This window comes from Pinus tabuliformis, chromosome 1_1 (genome assembly GCF_031772625.1).
Source record: "Pinus tabuliformis cultivar Carrire ecotype Pingquan chromosome 1_1, CPIR1, whole genome shotgun sequence".
NCBI classification, from domain to species: Eukaryota; Viridiplantae; Streptophyta; class Pinopsida; order Pinales; family Pinaceae; genus Pinus; species Pinus tabuliformis.
Genome location: NC_142297.1, coordinates 579,102,950 through 579,124,565, shown reverse-complemented (window position 1 = coordinate 579,124,565; position 21,616 = coordinate 579,102,950). Strand labels below are relative to the sequence as shown.

At 38.8% G+C, this 21,616-nt stretch overlaps 1 protein-coding gene across 1 annotated transcript in view; it reads left to right on the top strand.

The window, feature by feature from the left end:
* Positions 1 to 21,616, top strand: part of LOC149214570 (uncharacterized) — a 118,660-nt gene that overhangs the window by 30,739 nt on the left and 66,305 nt on the right. Inside the window, exons 2-3 of the mRNA XM_089392326.1 lie at positions 1,115 to 1,203; positions 1,345 to 1,401. Of these exons, the coding sequence (XP_089248452.1) occupies positions 1,115 to 1,203; positions 1,345 to 1,401 (146 nt within the window). The remainder of the gene's footprint in view (positions 1 to 1,114; positions 1,204 to 1,344; positions 1,402 to 21,616) is intronic.

The window sequence follows — 21,616 nt, the reverse complement described above, 5'->3', positions numbered from 1 at the left end:
TACATGTTTTTGTTGACATATATGCATCACAATAAAAAAAATATATATTATATAAAAAACACTCCGAGATTCGCTCCCAAACCGGGAGCTTCTAAAAATGTCGCTCCTACTCCCGCTTCCGCTCCCACTCCCCGTTTTCGCTTCTGCTCCCACTCCCCGTTTTCGCTCCCACTCCCAAGTAACCTTGTATACAAGTAATAGTTAAGTATTAATGTGTATGTGTGTGTATAATAAGTAACTTTATTAATAATTAATGTATTAGATTAATTTTCACTTATATAAATAAACATATATACTAACTATCAAATTTTATACATTGTTGAATTTAATGCTGAATTTTATTATAAAATTTTTAATGTTGATTTTTTTGTTGAACTTCAAGGTTGTTGAATTTGAATTCGAACTTGAACCACCTGACTTAGATGATAACCCCATTGGAAAAGGACTTCAATTGCTTAAATTATTGCCTGAGAAAAAACATGTTCAAATGTTTTGTTTTCATGAATTTCCCATTTATTGCTGCTATGGTTTTGAGTAGAAGCAAGTACAAAATTACTATGTGATTATTATATTGGAAATATGGCCCCAGCAAATTGGAATTTGAATTTTGTTAAATATTCTTCATGGGACATGATTTTTTAGCATGCAATAAATTGTGCATTGACATAGGCTAATGTTGAAGCATTTTTGGCATGGTGATGTTAAAGCAATTTCAGCTTTGTGATTGTGGTTGCAATCCATGTAATGGCAGAAAACAGCATAGTTGAATTTTTTTTGTTTAAGATGTTTGAGGATTTGGGACTTCTTAGTAGTTTCTAAATCACTTTTATGGGAAGAGAGCTGCATATTGGGTAGTAAGTTGAGCATGAATGTAGTGGCTAGCCTATTAATGGCAAGACAATTTTGGCATAATGACAGTATGCTGATTTTTAACGTTGTCTGTGGGGTTAGTTGTAAGTTTGGAAGGGCGTTGCACTCTTGAGGGTTTCACATTTGTAAACTAATATAAATCTTAGTAAGTAAAATTGTGATGGCTGTATTTAAACAAACATTTTTATTTGAGTAGATAGCTCTGATCCTGTCTTAAATCTTGATTATGGTGTTTTTTCTGCAGTTAACGTATATGTGCCAAAAGATAGAGTCACTGGTCTTCATCAGGGCTATGGCTTTGTGGAGTTCCGCAGTGAAGAAGATGCAGATTATGTGAGTATGGTCCTAGTGTCTTTTTCCCAATGCTAAATATGTTTGAAATAAGCTCTTATTCTTTGAGAGTTAGCTTTCTACAAGGTTTGTAAGGGAAGCAATTCTCATTAAATTTGATCCCTCATCGTTTTAATATTGCAGGCCATCAAGATTCTAAACATGATCAAATTATATGGGAAGCCAATACGAGTTAATAAGGTGCATTTTTATGACTGCAACTGCTTAGACTCGCTCTTTTTTTCTCTTGTGATACTTTCTTGAAAGAGTATTCATATGTTATCTGTTTTAGTTTAATCCTTTCTTGAAAGAGTATTCATATGTTGTCTCTTCCAATGTTTAATAACTGAGAACCAGCCTTCGGTTGGAATCAGCCAATGACTTAGTTTATGAACCAGTTTACTAAAAAATACAAAAAATATAAAATAATTAATTCAAAAATGTACTCATGTATATTAATATAAATCAATATCATTAGAGGCCAAATATGCAAAATCTGCTCATGTATAATGTGAAAATAGTAAAATGGCATCAAGTGAAATATATTTCTGGAACAAAATACATAAAGAACGAGGTTCTAAATGGAATTTAGTCTAAAAGTCAGCTTGGTACAAGCTACTAGCCTACTACATGTGAATGATCAATTGACCAATGATGAAACTCACCAGCACTATTGGAAATGGAATCATTAGCATGAAATACAAAATTATCCGGTATCTTGGGCTTGTTGGATACCTTAGGACCCGGACATGTGCAGTAGTATTGGTAGCAACCTAAGTCACAGGACACGTCCTCCAAGGTCTTGTGTCCTGTATTTTACGTGCCGGACACGAAAACGGCCCTAAAACGTGTCGAAAACGTTTTTCATCATGTCCTGTAAAATGTAAAACGTATTCGTCGGTTTTCGTCGTGTCCTGCATCTGGAAAACACGTATTCCGTTGATAGAAAACGTTGCCTGCATAAGCTGCAATTTTTTTGAAAGAAACAAATAATTTTTGAGTGGGGCAGCTTAATGATCAAGTCTAGGCCCTAGTATTGATATGCTATTCATGGTAATGTTAAATTCTTAAATTCTTAAAGTAAAAGTGACATTCTCCTTAATCTTCATTTTCATCCTTTTACTTAAATTTTTAACATTACCATGAAATGACTCAGGATGTTTGAGAGTGGTTCCGGCCTCATTGGATTTCATATGGAGAAAGTAGAATTTTAGATTTCATTCAAAATGCAGCAGACTTATCAGTTTTTCAGGATTTCAGGATTGGGAGATTGTAATGTTTCCAGGTGACACCACCTGCGCAATACCCCTGCCACTAGTAGAGGATGTGGTCTACCTCCTATAGCTCCTACTTCTAGTTCTTCAGCTTCTAGAGCATAGCAAACTCCATTGCCAACTCCACCAGCACCAACATCTACATCTAGAGGGAAAGGGAAAGATGTGGCATTTTCTCGCAAGAGGGGCAGAGGAAATCAATAGGATTAGACTTTAGTTATTTTCTTATGTGCTTGTAAGTTGTACATGAACAATGAACATTGAATATTCAAGAATCAAGACCAAGCATATCACATTCTAATTTCTAAATAGTAAATTTTGATTCTATTTATTTTTTTAAAGTGAACTATGAACTTTGAGAAGTAATTATATTTTAATTTGATTAGATAAGCTGCAACCTGCAATTTTTTTTTTTAAGCTGTGGTTTACGATCACTGAGTGGTCGCTACATCCACGGGAAATAATCGGGGCAGATCCACCCGAAGGGATCTACCCGTCGGCCTATCTTAACAGGCCTAACCCCAAGGGTGTTGAGGAGATTTGACCTCGTGACCTCCCAATTGGAAAGGTACTTAGCAACGGGAACTCGACCATTTGAGTTATCCCTTGGGGCTCTGCAACCTGCAATTTAATATGGATAAAAAACTATATTTCGGTATATATATATATATATATATTTTTTTTTTTTATTAAATATATATAAAACGTGTCCCCCGTGTCCTGTTTCCAGGTTGCTGCATTTCGTATTGAATACTCGTATTTACATGTCCTCCGTGTCTCGTGTCCTCGTGTCATGTGACTTAGGTAGCAACACAATTAGTGCCTACCATGATTGGTGCTACTAGTGGATCATCATTTGAACCCATCCACACCTATTTGTAATCATCAAACTTTGTCAAGTGAGTCTCCTCTCCCTATCTCGAGGATGGATCAATATCCATCCCAAACAATGGGATTTGTATCAATGTTGATTTTCCACGATACTGGAGTCTAGGTTAGAACTTTACAATCAATGACGCTACCAATCCAAGTATCAGAACAAACTACTTTGCACAGCGGAACAAAACATAGCAGTGAATCAACACGTACACAAATGTGGACAACTTTTTACAAATTTTAACTGCCCAACTTTGTTATACTTGTTGGAAACACTGAGAGGGCGCGGGCGGGGGGGGGGGGGGGAATCAGTTTTTCTTAGCAGCTAGCACTTTTAATATTTTTCAGAGCATTAGTTAATGTTCAGTTATTAATATTATTGTTCTCTTTAGATAATCATAAACATATAACAACAGTAGACAACACTATACAACCAAGCAAAAGATAAAACAATAGACGGACAAATTTTTAGGTGGGAAACCCCCTCCAAGTCAAAAACCACCAAACTCTTCTTAGCAATTGTCTTCTTCTCCTTTCAAAAGAAAAATTAATTACATCATGATTTCAGCTACAATTGAAGGAGGCGTCAACTCTCTAATTCATAGGCTACAACCTATAGGATGCTACTACAACCTAATACTTGCTACAACCAAAAGGACAACCCAACGCTCTGTGAGTTAGGCCACAACCTGATGAGTGGCCCAACACTCTGTGTACCAGCTGTTTTTGGATGGATGCTTCGTCGCCCTGTAATTTATGAGCCCCAACTGAAAGGACGCCACAACGCCCTGTGCAGGCCACCACGTTTCACAATTTTCAGATTGGATCCCCATGTGCTCTGAATTAATAGAATACTATAACATGATACTGCTATAACCCGTCAAATTTTGGTAGCCACTGACCACACTGCACAGCACTGTCCAAACTGATCACTACACAAAGTTGCTCATCAAAGCCTTATTGCTAACGCTGCCAAGTCAACTAACCACTGCACAAGTTGACCACTGTACAACCTGTTATCAACTGCACATCACTGCCACTGCTCAATTGCACATCATTTCCACTGAACCAATGCCTGTACAGGGCATAGAAGAATAATAATAGCTCAAACTTAGATGCCTCAGGTCATCTATATGCCCTGCTAGTAAAGCTCTCAAACTTGGCCCAAAGAGGGCTGCCGACATATGTCTTATCACTTCTAATTACTGTTCATACACTGTTATCCATCTTCACGTCAATAAGCTGTACAACAAAATGAGATTTCCCTTAAAGACCTGCTACCATGTAAAGTCATGTCATTATGATGGTACACCCTCAAGGTCATCACTATAAGATACATAATCCAAACCTATATTAAGTAGGTCAAGGTTGTATGTCAATATGTCAAATTGCATTCATCATAGTTCTATTGATATCAAGTCAAAGTCAAAGGTCAACTTCATTATGCCAAGTGTCTATACATATCATATCTATGAGTCAAATTAATGTATCAACGTGTCAATTTGTGTCAAGTCAATCAGTTCAGATGATGTCATTTTCATTTCACTATTTAATGTATCAAGTCACTAAATGTGCATGAGTTCACCAAAGATTTGCTATCACTGTTATATTATATATTATACAGTCTCATGTCATAGATCATCAAGTCAAGGTTCAGACTTAAGTCTGTCATTTTCATTTCACTATTTAATCTATCAAGTCACTAAATGTGCATGAGTTCACCAAAGATTTGCTATCACTGTTATATTATATATTATACAGTCTCATGTCATAGACCATCAAGTCAAGGTTCAGAGTTAAGTCTGTCATATTACTTCAGTTCTAGGTCATTGTATAATTCATTAGATATATATAATGATTGTCATAGGCATAGTTCTATTGCTTAAATGTTCGACAACTGTTTACATCAATGATCCAAGTGTTGTAGCTAACATGACGTCACAGGTTACGTGCACATCTATAATTAAGGAACTACTTTGCTTTGTCTTACAAGATCACTATGTCAAGTCAACTCTCAATATGTCAAGCTGTCATACACACAGTTAATGTATATGTTACTGCCCTTGTCACTGATTTTCCTAGGTCAGTCAACAGAAGTTTAGTCACATAAGGTAAGTATCTGTCACTGTACTAGAATTGCAATGAGAGGTTTATCAACAAGATGCACATCACTAGTTACTTCAACAAAATTCGAAGTTAATGATTGGCTTAGTGCAAGATACTGGTACTCAAACAATGAACCCCTTACAACCACTGTCTTATGGTGATAAACAATGTCATATAGTGACAACTGTAGGAGAACAAACTTCCTTTCACTATACTTAAAACAAACCTAGACAAACCCAACAATTCTCATTAACACAGTCAACTTAATGTGTCAAATAAGGTAATTGTATTAGTGTTAATGTCATATTACAAACTGTTGTAGGTGGCTGAGGTTCTGACCTCTTCTTTAAGATGCATATTTTAGAAATCAAGTGAACTTGCAAGGGCATTCATGCATGTATGAGTCCTAGAGTTTCAATTTTTCTAGATGTGACACTTAAAGGAGACCCAGGTCTTTTAATTTCATTCTGCTGACAAGGGAAAAGGTATTGTATTTAAGCCCTAACAGACCTTAGATTAGTCCCAAAACCAGACCTAAGACTGAGACCTAAATTCTAAACAGCCCTAAGACACTGCACAACTCTTAAACCAAACCCCTAAAGGGATTTTAAGACCTCCACTGCCCTTGTATAGTCCTGTTAGCATTTCGCTCCACCTTAACTTTAAGCCCAGGTCATAGAATAGGTTTCACTGTCATAGGATTAAGCGAAGGTTGACACTTAAAGGAGACCCAGGTCTTTTAATTTCATTCTGCTGACAAGGAAAAAGGTATTGTATTTAAGCCCTAACAGACTTTAGATTAGTCCCAAAACCAGACCTAAGACTGAGACCTAAATTCTAAACAGCCCTAAGACACTGCACAACTCTTAAACCAAACCCCTAAAGGGATTTTAAGACCTCCACTGCTCCACCTTAACTTTAAGCCCAGGTCATAGAATAGGTTTTGCTGTCATAGGATTAAGCCAAGGTTTGAGCCCTTAAAGCCATTGCACAACCACAAATCCAAATATATTTCATAGGTCATTTAAGCCCAAAAGTGGAGACCGCATCCTACAGGATCCCTGCAACAGTTATGTAAACAAATTTCCAAAACAAATAGACAAAAACTTACCCTAGAGAGATAACTAGATTCGTTGTCCTGGAGCAGAATTAATCTCACAAATTACCATGTCTTCTTGGAGTAGATTTCATCACTAGACCTAAAGCCGTACTCTTGACATCTTGATCCTCCATTAAAACCTCCAAAACCATAAGCAAACCTAACCCTAACCTCTGCCTGAAGTTAGTTAGCTGCCTCAAAGATCTGAACTTTTTCTGCCTTAGAGATCACATCTAGGCCGAATATTTCAGAGCATATGTCGTGAAGATTTGATGTGATTTGGAATAAGGTAATGTGTCTCCTTTTATATATTTTTTGGTTAGGCTAATTAGGGGCTTTCAAAGTTAGATGTTAGAATAAGAGAGTCAAACACCTTTTTATCTTTAATAATTATTATTATCTTATCACTTAGATAACAAATTTCCAAAACAAATAGACAAAAACTTACCCTAGAGAGATAACTAGATTTGTTGTCCTGGAGCGGAATTAATCTCACAAATTACCATGCCTTCTTGGAGTAGATTTCATCACTAGACCTAAAGCCGCACTCTTGACATCTTGATCCTCCATTAAAACCTCCAAAACCATAAGCAAACCTAACCCTAACCTCTGCCTGAAATTAGTTAGCTGCCTCAGAGATCCGAACTTTTTCTGCCTTAGAGATCACATCTAGTCCGAATATTTCAGAGCATATGTCGTGAAGATTTGATGTGATTTGGAATAAGGTAATGTGTCTCCTTTTATATTTTTTTGGTTAGGCTAATTAGGGGCTTTCAAAGTTAGACGTTAGAATAAGTTAGAGAGTCAAACAACTTTTTATCTTTAATAATTATTATTATCTTATCACTTAGATAATCACCTTTATTCCTAAGCAAACCATTTACATGTTAAGTATGTTTTTGAGGGCATTAGGTCTATTTTAATAAGGCTTTATTAAGTGAATGTTGGAGGAGAATAGCGGCTTAAAACACTCTTCTTTCATTTTATTAATGTTTTCTAACTTAATAAAATACTTTGATTAATTACCTTTATTTTTAAGGAAAGCCCTCTTACCCTTTGTAGTGAAGCAATAGTTCATATACATGTCCTATGGTTGTGTGATCACTTCTCTTAAGGTAAGTCTTCCACAAAAAATGACAAGGAGCCCTCATGCCTAATTCGGATGCCCACAACTAATGAAAATAGGCCAAGTCACCATCTCTTGGGGTTTTAGCCTAGAGACCTAGGGTCACAAACTTCAAATATGAATGTCTCTAAAACCAAGAGTCCACTCGAGGCATACACATATCACCGAAGACATCTTCTTGATGATGTGGATCTCCTGCCCAAACTCGTTGATTTGCCACTTCAAAAACCCTCGAAAAAGTCGGGGTATGTCCTCAGTCCAGGGAACCCAAACCCTAGGACTTGGGGGTTTTTAGCCATCCAACAATGGAGTTGTCAACTTGATGTAATCCGACAATTATTAAGAAGTGTTCATGAACAATTTGACATAGATGATTGGTGTTTTAGTCAAAGTCAAACTCAGTCAGACTCTAGGGTTGACATCAATGACAACACCATCCTACAATATTAACAAACTAATAATACAACTGTCGAGGGCTCCTGTACCAGGGATAATGGCCCTCATACATCCACTGATACAAGACTACAACTGGGACTTGGTGTCAACAACTATGACAACCAAACTGCCTGAACAAGATACACTGACCATTTGGCTGACGTAGTGCGCTCTCTCACCTCCCCTCCGTCGTACCCTGGACACACCCTCCCAGTCCTTTGGCTCTCTATCTGCAGCAATACAACTCTGCCTCTATCAATGAACCAACTCCATTAGGTCACTAAACACGACTCCAACTGCTCTCTAGCTGATTGTTAGTCCTTCAATGTATCAACACATCGAGAATCCTGTCGAGCTTCACAACTCCTAGGGTCTTTCTTTCCACTAGTGTCTTCTTGTGCTTCCCGATGAAGACACATTTAGGGCACAGAGGACTGTCAACTATCACTACAAGATGTCCTTCTCCAACAATGAAGTTGGGCTAATGTGATGTGCACCCTTCACCTCCTTTCTTCATCCTCCAAGAATCAATTTTGAGCTCACCCACTTTTGCCTCTACTAACGATCCTCTTAGTCCTTCAAGAGGATGTACTTAGTGGCAAGGAGCGAGCCACTTCAACCCACCTAACTCCTACTCTTTTGGTCGCTCCAACAACTTTCTTGCACTCCATCAACTCAAGAAGATGACATATGTGCAACTACTGATGATGAATTTTCTCTTAGGGTGTTTTGACCACTGTCCAAACTAGGATTGCCCAACCACCTAGAAAATCATCAATTAAAAGAGCACTTACCTCAGATTTGAAGACCCCTTCTGTTGCCTCCAAGCCCGACTACTGTGCTACAATAGTCCTGAAGTCTTTGGTCTGGTTAGGGCACCAAACCAACCCACACACAACCCCAAACACTTCATTGTCCCTTGCTAATACTCCTGTAATCCTTCGCTACTACACAAGCCACTCTAGGACCCTGTTACAATGCTCTTTTGAATAGACCAACCCTTTCTAGGGCTCGGTCCTGCTTGTAGTTGCTCTGAAGATTTCAGGTCTATTCAAAGGAGAGACAACCCTCAATGCATGCACAAAACTCTTAGAGAAGCCCTCGACTATCATGACCAACCTCCTCATGCAATTCAGACCTGTCCAAAACACAAGAATATACCAAAAACTCACTCCACCCTAAGTTGTCAAAAATGGTTACCCTAAACCCCAAAACAACGTTTTCCCGTTTCAGATCCGGATCTGCGAATGAAATGCCGGAAAAACATTTTTGTTTGTTTGTTTGTTTTTTTAATTATCTCTGGAAACGAGAAGCTTTTTTTTCACACCTGTTTTTAAGGCGTTTTTGTAGAAAAAACTTGTTGTTGTAAAAAAAAAGGAAACGTTTTAGGCCATTTTGAAATGTATTTAAAAAAATATAAAACAAATTTATAAAATCGTGATACGTTTTGTTTGAAAAAAATGTTTTCGAGGAATGGCCGCATTTTCTCGCCGAGAACAGCTAACCGGTTTTTGTTTTAACTTAAAACTACGCAACCTAAAATTTAATAGCATTACTAAACCTAAAACTTAACATCATATCATTTCATTTGCAAATTGGAAGTCACCGAGAGTTGCCATTTGCCGCCGAGAGCAAGAGTTAATACCATTGCATTTGCCACCGAGTGGACAGTTGCATTTGCCAATTGAGAGCCAAGTGGACCTGTTGCTGCCATTACATGAAGAAAAATCGTGGAAGCCGCCGAGAGTCGAGACAAAACTGTTCTTCATCGCTGCCGAGAGTCGAGACAAAAATGTTCTTCATCTCGAGAGTTGAGATAGAACTGTTCTTCTACGCCCGACGCCGCGAGGTCAGTCACTTTTCTGCACTAAGTGTTGTCAAAATTTGTGCAATGAAAACTACAATATCCTCACGAAAATAGAAAATCCCACACGAAATTTGTGACAATACTCTTTTCTCCACGAAATTTCAAATACATCAATCTAAATTATGAAAAAATCCTCTTTTGTTTAAAAAAGATCCACTAGTTGATGAAACACCAGCTGTGCTGATTTAAGCATCACAAAGAGTTCCAAGCACTAATATAACAAACCACTGCCTTTTACTTAGCTAACTTGTAGGTGCATATTACAAGGCTCAGATTGAACAATGCAGTCAGTCCAATTGCTGCTGTTCTCATTAGAATTGTTATCTACAACCAATTCTTCCTCTTGAAGGTCCTCATTCCCTTTACTCTTGATAAGGTTCATCCCTAACTCTGGACTTTGTTTAGGTCAGCATCATCAGGTGGCAGGGGTAGAGGTACTACTGGAGCTTCTCAACAATGATCCATTTTGTCATTCTAAAATTTGATTAGTTACTGAGATAAAGTGAAAAAATCTTTTTTTCCCTTGGTGACCAAAACTGAAAGACAGATTAGCATGGTCAACCTACCAAAGGGGTTCTTGATGTATCTTCTGAGAGAAATATCTTCAAGTATAATGATAAAGCAATAAAAACAGAGAAAAAGTCGGAAGAGATCAGATAGTAGATTCTTTCATGACCTGAAATCTGTGATTCTTGATCTGAGGCACATATACCCTGGCATTGACTTGTTAGGGGTTAGGGGTCTTCATTTTGGCAAATGCATTTTCCATAGAATCATTTCATTTTGTGAACTGTTTAGGCAATTATTTGTTTTCAGGCTCTAGGTAGCTTTTTTCACCAATGACCATGAACTCATTGTTGATTGGTACTAGAACCTATGTGGGATTTGTTGTCTTTCATTAACTAGACCATCTTCTGCAGATTGCTTGAGATTGACCTAGATATCTGGATGGTTTCCTGAATTGCCACATAAAAAAACTAGTAGTCCCTGAATTCCAATTAGATGGAAATCTTGTATGGAAACTTGAGATTTTTGAGGAAAAAGGAGTTGGCTCTAGCACTCTATACAGGTACCTAAGCAGGGATGTGTTGATACTAGATCGGGGTTGATAAGTTTTCTGTAGGTAGTTGATTCCTTGTTCAAAATGTGTTTTTAACTTTTTTATTGTCATTATCGTGCTTAACTTTACTAAAATGGAAAGAGAAGCAATAAATATGGCCTACCTGAATATCTCAACGGTCAGGTTATATATGCTATGAATGTTGTTACATTTTTGATTAGCTGTGACTGGAATTTTTGTTATTTTTCTTTTCTCTTGTGGGGCTCCTGAGTTCTGCTCACTTCTTCTTGTTCCAAGTCTGACAGATCACAGTCTATTCGCCAATGAATGAGTTACTCAAGCTGACATATTTCCTGAAAATGTGATAAAACTTAATACTAAATAGCTTCTACCTGTTTGCTTTTCCATCACTAGTCATAATGCCACCTCATCATATGGACAGTATCCATAAGAACAGTTGTAAATTACTAAATTGTAACTTGTTTTAAGTTTTAACTTTTGAACTTTTGAAATACATATATGATATAATGATATTTGTCAATTTTCTTTTTCAATTTCATTTACATCATCAGCATCATCATTCATGGCAACTTCAAGTTCAACCATTCATGAGGCAGAGGAAGTGGCACAGGAAATTGAATCAACCCCTAAAATTGATCCAAAGTCACCACTTTGGAAATATGTATCTACTGTTGGGAAGATCCAAGGAGGTGGATCATTGGCATGGGTTTGCAGTGAGTGTAAAAAGGAGTATAAGGGATCATACACATGGGTTAAAGCACATTTGCTTGGGTTAAAAGGCAATGGGGTTCGAATATGCAGTGGCCCACCTAAAGAGAATGGGATAGATGGAAATGGTTTAAGCAAGGTAAAAATTGCAAAATATCAGAGAGAACAAGACAAGGCAGATGCTAAAGCAAATGAGGCAAATCCTGCCTCCCATTTAAAACACCCAACAAGGTTGGGAGCATCTTCATCAAAGCCTCCACTTCATTCTCATGGAATTGTTGGTTCAAAGCGGTCAAATTTGGGACCGCTTGAAAAGAGTTTTAATAATGATGCTCGAGAGATAGCAGATGCAACTGTAGCCCAATGCATTTATGCAAATGGTCTTCCCTTTAACCTTGTGCGATCTCCTTACTGGGCAAAGATGGTAAAAACAGTGAATGAAGCCCCAAGAGGGTACAAGAGCCCTGGATATGAGAAGGTACACACCACATTGTTGAGTGCTCAAAAGTTAGATTTGGAGGCTAAATTAGGCCCCATTCATGATTCATGGCTCATTTCAGGGGTGTCCATCATTTCTGATGGTTGGAAAGATCAAAGAAATAGGCCTTTGATCAATGCGAGTGCTCAGAGCCCACATGGGGCAATGTTTTTGAGGGGCAGATGAAAGATTCTCAATTCATTGCTAACATCTTGATTGAAGCAATTGAATTGGTGGGGCCTGAAAATGTTATCCAGGTAATAACTGACAATGCAACGGTGTGTAGAGCAGCATGCCTAATTATTGAAGGCAAATATCAACACATCTTTTGGACCCCTTGTGCACTACATTCATTGAACCTCATGTTGAGCAAGATGGGGAAGCAAATTGAGTGGATTCGAGTTATTTTTGAAAATGCAAAAGAAATTCAACCCTTTGTCACAAACCACCACATGTCCCAAGGCATCTACAGGGAATTTGCTAAGTTGGAGCTCCTTAAGGTATCTATACTTTAAAGTTTATTAAATATTTCATAAATTCTAATTTCTGACTCTAAATTCAAATATCTAAATTGGATTCTCAAATGTCATGATTCGTGAATCATAATAGTTATTCAATCAAATTATGATTTTTAATTTGTTGAAATTTGAAACATTGGCAATTTGACACGTGCAGGTTGTCGAGACTCGATTTTCTTTTCACATCATAGTCTTATCAAGGCTTATGCAGGTGAAAGATGCATTACAATCAATGGTATGCAGTTATCTTTGGAATCAATGGAGGCAATCCCAATCTGATAGAGCACAAGCATTGAAACGGTTGGTTGTTGATGATGAATGGTGGGATAGGGTGGAATACCTCTTGGCATTTACTAATCCAATTGTGCATTTGCTCCGTATGTTGGACACAGATATGCCTAATTTGGGAGAGGTGTATGAGGGCATTGATTCCATGATAGAGAAGATAAGGTTGGTTATAAATGCCAAGGAGAATGACCTTGAATTCTTTTATAGAGAAGTAAAAGATATATTGACCAAAAGGTGGAACAAGATGACCACCCCATTGCATCTTTTGGCTTATGCAGTGAATCCAAAATATTATGCTGCAGAGTTGCTACGTGATCCAGAATGAAGTGCACCAAACAAATACCCATAAGTCGCGGAAGGATTTAAAAATGCTTTTAGAAAGCTTTTTGTAGATCCCGAAATTGGGCTTCGGATTCGTGCACAATTTTCTCATTTTGTGGGATTAGAGGGTTGGGGTTGTGATATTGAGTGTATGTGGGAGAAGACCAGATTAAGTCCAATTGAGTGGTGGAACTTCTATGGTGGAGCACTTCCACATATCCAAAAATTGGCCATCAAGATTTTGTCACAGGTTGGTAGTTCCTCTTCAGCAGAAAGGAACTAGAGTATATACGGCTTCATCCATTCAGTGAGGCGAAACAAATTGGGCTCTAAGAAGGCTAAGGGACTAGTGTATGTTCATTCAAACCTTCGCCTTTTGTCACACAAGAGAGATGAATACAAATTTGGGCCCACCAGATTATGGGATGTGGAACCAGAGTTGCCCGACTTGGATATGACATTGAATGCCATGTCTCATATGAATTCGTTTGATGCGGAGTCACCAATAGGTGGATCTTCAAGTGGACATGGCAGCAATGTTCCTAGTCCCACTCCTAGAGAGGATGTGGAATCTTATAGTGGCATGAATGAAGACATATTTGATGATATGTAAATGTAATTTATGATGGTGTTTTAATGTTAAAATTTTGAACAACCATATGAATTATGAATAATGATAGTAGACTACCAGTCATAGTTCATTTTGTACTTTGTACTATGTAGTAATTAGCATGCATTATCAATTTTGGTAATGATGGTGTCTGTGTAACTTGTCATGTTTATAACTTGATGATATGTTGAAACTTGAAACTTGAATCACGAGTGTTATAATAATCGTTAATGATGATGATAATGTTTATGGCATATGATGAATTGATGATGATGAATCATGATAGGTTATAGATGATAATTGATTATGTATTTACTATTTTTAGTCTTTATATCTAATTTAGATTCTGAAATATGAATGATAATATGAAATTTTTATTTAAAAAAAATATATATGTATATATATATATATATTTATTTATTATGTCCGTTTCCTGCCGTATCGTATCCAAATTTTTTGAAAATTTGTCGTATCCGTTTCAAACCTCGTATCGTATCCGTTCTCGTGCAACTTAGACTCGACCATGTCCTTTCCTTGCTGCGGTTATCTTAGCTGCTCTTTACTTATGATGATTGCACTTGGTTCATGAGAAATGAGGCTCCTCCTCACTTCTATTTATACAAATCATTAGGGTGTGCAACAACTAGCCCTAGGGCATTACTAAGTCAAAGCTAACTTGAACTTTGTTGCACAAGCCCACACAAAACTTCAAAAAATTATTTCCTCTATTTTTACAAGGGATCTCATGGTGCTTGAAATGGCTCCTTGCTCCTTTAAGGATGCCCTATGTCTTCCATGAGCCAAATCATCACATCTCATCATGGTTTTGGTCCCACACCTTTGGGTACAAAATCCCAACCTTAGGTTCTAAGCCCACAGACCATATTTGTGTGCCCATTCCTCCAAAACCCACTAGTCTAGGGTTTGGAGTACCTACTAAGCTATCTCAACATTCCCTCTTAACGAGGGAGGTGCTTCCAACACTAGGAAGTCTCCACCATCATAACCGGCGACACTAGCCCATCTCGCGTCCATCACTACAACATACTCTATAGAATGAACCACATTATCTCGGTAGTGCCTTTGCCTCATCTCATTTGAATCTAAAGACCTCAACACTTCCGTAGGGATGCTCCCTCTGAAGCTAGACTCCCTCCGAGTCTACATGATCTCCACTGGCTCAACTTGCTACTGAACTCGTGTCCTACAAGGTCACTCTGAGTTGTGGTCAAACAAGGGCCATCTTCATAGCACTCATCCTCACGGGTCAAACACAACTTGTGCAAATCCATTCAATCTTGGATATGCAACATCACGATCCAATGAAGAAACTAGCCTGCCAACATCCTATCCGTCACGTGAAGCAATCTTGATCATAGTTTTAAAAACAGGAACCGGGGATGGGAACGGTCCACCTAATAAACCGGGTTTCAAATCGGAACCGATGACCGGGCCGGTCCACCTAATAAACTAGGTTTCAAACCGAAACCGGTCAAATTGGGACTAGTTAGATCTCAATGCACTGGTTTTGAAAAAACACATGAAATAAATATTTTTTAATGAAAAAAACTATTTTTAAGATTTAAAACCATGATTTCAAACCAATAGACACAAAATATTCAAAGTTTGCTCATATATATACCATGTAAAGGTGAATAAATCAAAATGGCACCAAGTGCAATATATATCAACAACAAAATATATAATCATTGAGGCTCTAAATGGCATCTAGAGTCCAAAAACAAAGCCTACAAGCTATGGGGCCACTGGCCTACTACAAGTCTACATATATGATATTAGTGATGAACATTATCACTTGAAACTTCTCTTCGCGATCAAACTCAGATGGTTGAGTCTCGACTCCCAAACTTTGCAATTGCTTGAGTCACAAACTTCTCTGTTGGTTCAATGACTTGAGTCTCAAACTTTTGAAGGTATTCTACCCTAATATGCCCTATTACTTCATTTGGTGCTCCACATTGCTTTATGTGGCCTCCTATCCCAACCAAGTGTTGCTTGAACTTGTTAATACCCCCTGCTTCAATAGATTGTTGACAATATTTGCAGATCATTTTGCCCTCAATCATATCACAATGAGTCCATGCAATATCCTTGGCTTTTGGAGGCATGGTGGCTACTACTTAGCTCAAACTCTCTGTTGTTCCACTACTCCAACAAAAACTCAACACTCTCCAAGCTCACAATGAAGCTCACAAAAACTCCAAATGAGATGTGTGAGGCAAATGAGAGGGGAGACCTCCTTTTATTGGCTTGGAGGGGTTGTTTTTGGAGGGAAACAACCCTTATTTTCCCTCCAAACCACCTCACAAGCCTCCAAGAATGCTTCTGGTGGGTCTGCGACCAATCTTCCTATAAACTGACGAGTTTATGACGGAACTGGCCGGCTTATGGGAAAACGGCTGGTTCCATCATAAACCAGCTAGTTCCGTCATAAACCAGTTGGTTTATGCCTGATTTGTCTAAAAAAAGGGCGAATGACGCACCAAACTAGGTTTTTTGACCGGTTCGGTTGGTTTAGCCAATGAACCGCTCGGTTTGACGTGTTTTTGGTTCATACAGATCAGTTTTTAAAACCATGATCTTGATCATACCAATCTCGTCCATGCCAAAGCAATCCTCGAGTTGTCCGAGTGATCCATGGCAAGTCATAGGAAGTCCATGGTCAACAACCTGCGCTACAACAAACTGTTGTTCACCAGGTTCACCACCTATCTACCAAAACTCCCAACCAACCTCACTGCCAAGCCAGTCAAGACCACATCTCCATGTCTTTAGTTGAACCCTTTGATCCATGATCTAGACAAACTCAACTCCCTCTGAGCCACTTCCCTGTGCACACTCTGATTCACTGACCCTTCAAAGTAGCTCTGATACCATGTTGATTTTCCACGATATTGGAGTCTAGGTTAGAATCTTACATAACTGACGCTACCAATCCAAGTATCACAACAAACTACTTTGCACAGTGGAACATAATATAGCAATAAATCAACACATGCACAAATATAGACAACTTTTTACAAATTTTAACTGCCCAACTTTGTTATATTAACAAACTGATAATACAACTGTCTAGGGCTCCCATACCAGGGATAATGGCCCACATACATTCATTGATACAAGGCTACAACTGGGACTTGGTGTCAACAACTATGACAACCAAAACTACCCGAACAAGATATATTGACCATCTGTCTGATGTAGCATGCTCTCTCAACTCCCCTTGGTCGTACCCTGAACACACTTGCCTGGTCCTTTGGCTCCCGATTTGGAACAACACAACTCTGCCTCTATGAATGAACCTGCTCCATTAGGTCACTGAACACATTTCACCTGCTCTCTAGCTGATCGTTAGTCCTTCAATGCATTAGCACATTGAGACCCCTGTCGAGTTGTTCACAACTCCTAAGGACTATATTCCCACTAGTGTCTTCCTGTGCTCCCTGATGAAGACACACTTAGGGCATGAAGGGTTGCCACATATCACTACAAGATGTCCTTCTCCAACAATTAACTTGGGCCAATGTGATCTGCTCCCTTGACCTCCTTTCTTTAACCTTCAAGAATTAATCTTGAGCTCACCCACTTCTACCTCTTCTAATAGTCCTCTTAGTCCTTCAAGCGAGTGTACTTAGGGCTTGGAGTAATCCACTACAACCCACCTAACTCCTGCTCTTTTGGCTGCTCCAACAAATGTCGTGCACTAGGACAACATCCACTATCAAATCACATCAATTCAAGAAGATGACATACCTTGTCCTACAACCTTCTATTGCTCCTCTTGACCTTGGCATATGTGCAATTGCTGATGATGAATTTGCGCTTAGTATGTTCCAACCACCTAGAAAATCATTAACTAAAAGAGCACTTACCTCAGATTTGAAGACCCCTTTTTTGATCGCAGACCAACCATTCTAGGTCTCGGTCCTGCTTGCAGTTGCTTTGGAGATTTCGGGTTTGTTCAAAGGAGGGACAATCCTCAACGCATGCACAAAACTCTTAGTGAGGCCCTCCACTATCACGACCAACCTCCTCCTGCAATTCAGACCTTATCCAAAACACCAAAATATACCGAAAACTCACTTGGCCCTGTCCTTTCCTTGTCGTGACTGCCTCAAATGCTCTTTACTTATGACGATTGCTGTTGGGTTGACGAAAAATGAGGCTTCTCACTTCCAGTTATATAATCATTAGCGTGTGCAACAACTAGCCCTTTGGGCATTACTAAGTCAAATCCGACTTGAACTTTGGTTCACAAGGCCACACCAAACTTCAAAAAATTATTCTCTCCTTTTTTACAAGGCATTTCATGGTGCTTGAAATGGATTCTTCCTCCTTTAAGGATGCCCTATGTCCTCCATGAGCCAAGTCATCACATCTCATCATGGTTTTGGCCCTACACCTTTGGGTACAAAACCCCAAGCTTGGGTTCTAAGTCCACAAACCATATTTGTGTGCCCATTCCTCCAAAACCCACTAGCCTAGGGTTTGAAGTACCTCCCAAGCTAGAAATCTTAACAATCAGGTCTTTTATTTTGCAATTGGTTTTGCCTTAGTTGGAGGTTGTACTACATGAAGATGAGATCATTTAGTTGTTGTTTGAAATGGTTTCTCATCATCATGAGAATGCGCATAAAGATATTCTAGTTGTGCTCATACTTAGAAGCATTGGAAGTTTGATTCTGGATTGAAATTGCAGACTTTTGTAGTTGAGGAAAATGGCTACCAAATGAATCCCTCCAATGTGTTGCGATAAATGATTAAATCATGATAGCCAAATACAAAGTTAGTTAATTCAACAAATTAGTTTGTGATTCTCGCTAGAAATTCAAGTATTTAAATAATTGAACTTAAAAAACTTTGTAATTGCTTGCTTGTTTCACATCTCTTGCAATCTTTGCTAGGTTTTTGACAAAAGTACTAGTGTCTTTGTTGAAAATAGTGATCTATTGAAGTATTTTTTCCTAGCCACTAGTTGTCATCGAACGACGAGGACCTTGTGTGCTAGCCACTGATACAATCCATCTTTGATCTTCCTGGTTTCATATTCTCCAAAGTCATCTTTCTAATGACACCTTGGTTTCAGGAAATATACAGTTGCATATTTTGGGTGATGGAGTTGATTATACCATTTGTTATCAATGGTAGCCCAGATAGACCCATACATTGTTGAAAATGTACGTCTTTTGGCTTGTGTCTTAGCCAGTGAAGACCTCGATTTGTCTTTCTCTAGCATGAGTGTGAGCTCATGAGATAGACTTCAGTTACAATGAGTTTATTTCTAGTTTACTGGAATGATCATCTAGATAGCATGCGTAGAGTTGGAGTTTTAGTTATGTGGAGTCTTCTTTAGTTTGAATATAGAATGAGGTGGCAGTTACAAGTTCAGTTAAAATGAGGAAGTCTTCAATCTTGAGTAAAGAGAGAACAAGTTATGACTCCAGTGTTGATTGGAGAGAGAATAAGTTGGAACTCTAGTCTCTCAGTTAACTCGCAATCACAACCCGAGATTGTAAATTGAGTTAGGCCTACTTGCGTGCTTGAATTGGGCCTATAAAGAGGAGGACAAAGGCACAAGATTATTACAAATTTGTGAGATCATCCTTGATTGTAGAGTGCGTATTCTTGACGAGCAAGTGCGCACAAATTTAGGAGGCTTGTGTGCTAAAGAATAGGAGAAGATTGTGCTAGGAAATGAGCTCCCTTGTACGCTAGGAAATAGGAGAAGCGCACAAGGAAATAAGAGGTCCAGTGTGCAAGGAAATAGGGGCAGGGATCGAGGGATTTGTAGGGAATTCAAGGCTAGTTCAACAGATTGTGTTCTCAGAGACAAATTGCTTTGTAATAGATCCAATTGTTGAAGAATAATCAATAAAATACCACAACAAAGAAAGTAGGTTTTCTCTTTCGTGTTTCTTGGGTAAACAAGTGTTTCAATTTGTGTGAATATGATTTTTATCTCTCAATTATTTTCCGCGCTGCTTATAGTTTGTTAAGAAACTTTGTATCTTGGTGAAAGTAAATTTGGTTTCAGTTTTCAGTTGCCTAGTTTTTAGTGATTCATCTAAGTAGTTGCAAAGTTTCAAGAAATTTAACATGGTATTAGAGTAGAGTTCAACATAAAGACAAACACCAAATTGTTCAGCGAGTGAAGAGTGCAGTTCAAGTAGGAGGGTCGTGCTAGAGTTTTGATTTGGATGGCAAGATGTCATTCCAAGGACTGAGGGCATTTCACTGTTTAGAGGGAGCCTCTAACTTCCGCTCATGGAGCGAGCGGATCTCAGTGGTGTTGGAAGATAATGGGGTGCTAGAATTTGCAAAGAATCAAATAGTCCCACCTTAAGATGCCCAATAGTTGATCTAGCATAACAAGAATGACACCAAGGCCAAGAAGATCATTCTTGAGGGGGTCAGAGACCATATTATCCATCATCTCCATGGGAAGAAGGCAATATATGAGACGTGGAAAGGCATCTTGGATCTGTACCACAGTTCCAGTGATGCCAAGAAGCATGCCTTGAAGGAGAAACTAAGAAGTATTCAGATGAGTAAAGGAGAGCCCATCATTACATATCTTTCCATGTTCACCTAGGTTTGGGATGAACTAGCTAGAGTGGGCGAAACTGTAGTAGATAGTGACCTTGTGCATCCGGGACTTCATAAGTCTTGGGAGAATTTCAGTGGCAGAGACAATCTTCCCAGTTGGGAAAGGTTGTGGTCAAACTGCTTTCAAGAAGAAATCCAGAGAGGGACGAGTTGGAAGACCAGCAAAGACGGAGGATGAGGAGAAGTTTGCCGTGATAGGCAAAGGCAACAAGGCCAAGGGAAAGAAAGGCCAAGGTAAGGCCGAGTCCAGTCAAAAGGGTGAGAAGAAGAAAGATCTGGGCAAGATCAAGTGCTTCCTTTGCCATGAGTTCGGGAATTATGCCACTAAGTGTATGGTATATTGATTCTGAAGCATCCTTCCACATGATTGGGAATAAGGAGTATTTCAACCAGTTGGAGGAGAAGGACATGCAATTTCACATTGAGCTAGGAGATGATGGCAAGTACTTGACTAGGGGAGTTGGAATTGTTAGCTTTGAGAGGGAGTATGGGAGCTCTCTCCATGTCAGGGATGTCCTCTATGTTCCAAGCTTGAAGAAGAACCTTGTTTTAGTGGCTACCCTAGAGGACAAGGGTTATGCTGTTATCTTCATTAGAGGTAAGGCTTACCTCAAGCACTTAACTTCTGGATCAATGAAGTAGATTGGTGTGAGGGTGAAGAATCTCTACAGGTTGCAGGGCGAGACATGTACAACCTTGAGTAGCGAGGCATGAAGTGCGCATAGTAGAGATGTGGGGGAGCTTTGGAACGGATGCATGGGGCCCTTGCATCATGTGGCGCTGAAGATCCTTCAACAAATAGCCACATGGCCTATTTGAGTAGATGATGTGTGCAAGGGTTGCACAATTGGCAAGTGTGTGAAGTCATCTTTTTAGGGCCGAGATATCAGAGCCAAAGGGATTTTGGAGCTGGTACATTAAAACGTATGTGGGCCCTTCTCTTCTCAATCTCTCATGAGACACAGGAATAATCTCATTTTCATAGATGATTATTCTTGTAAA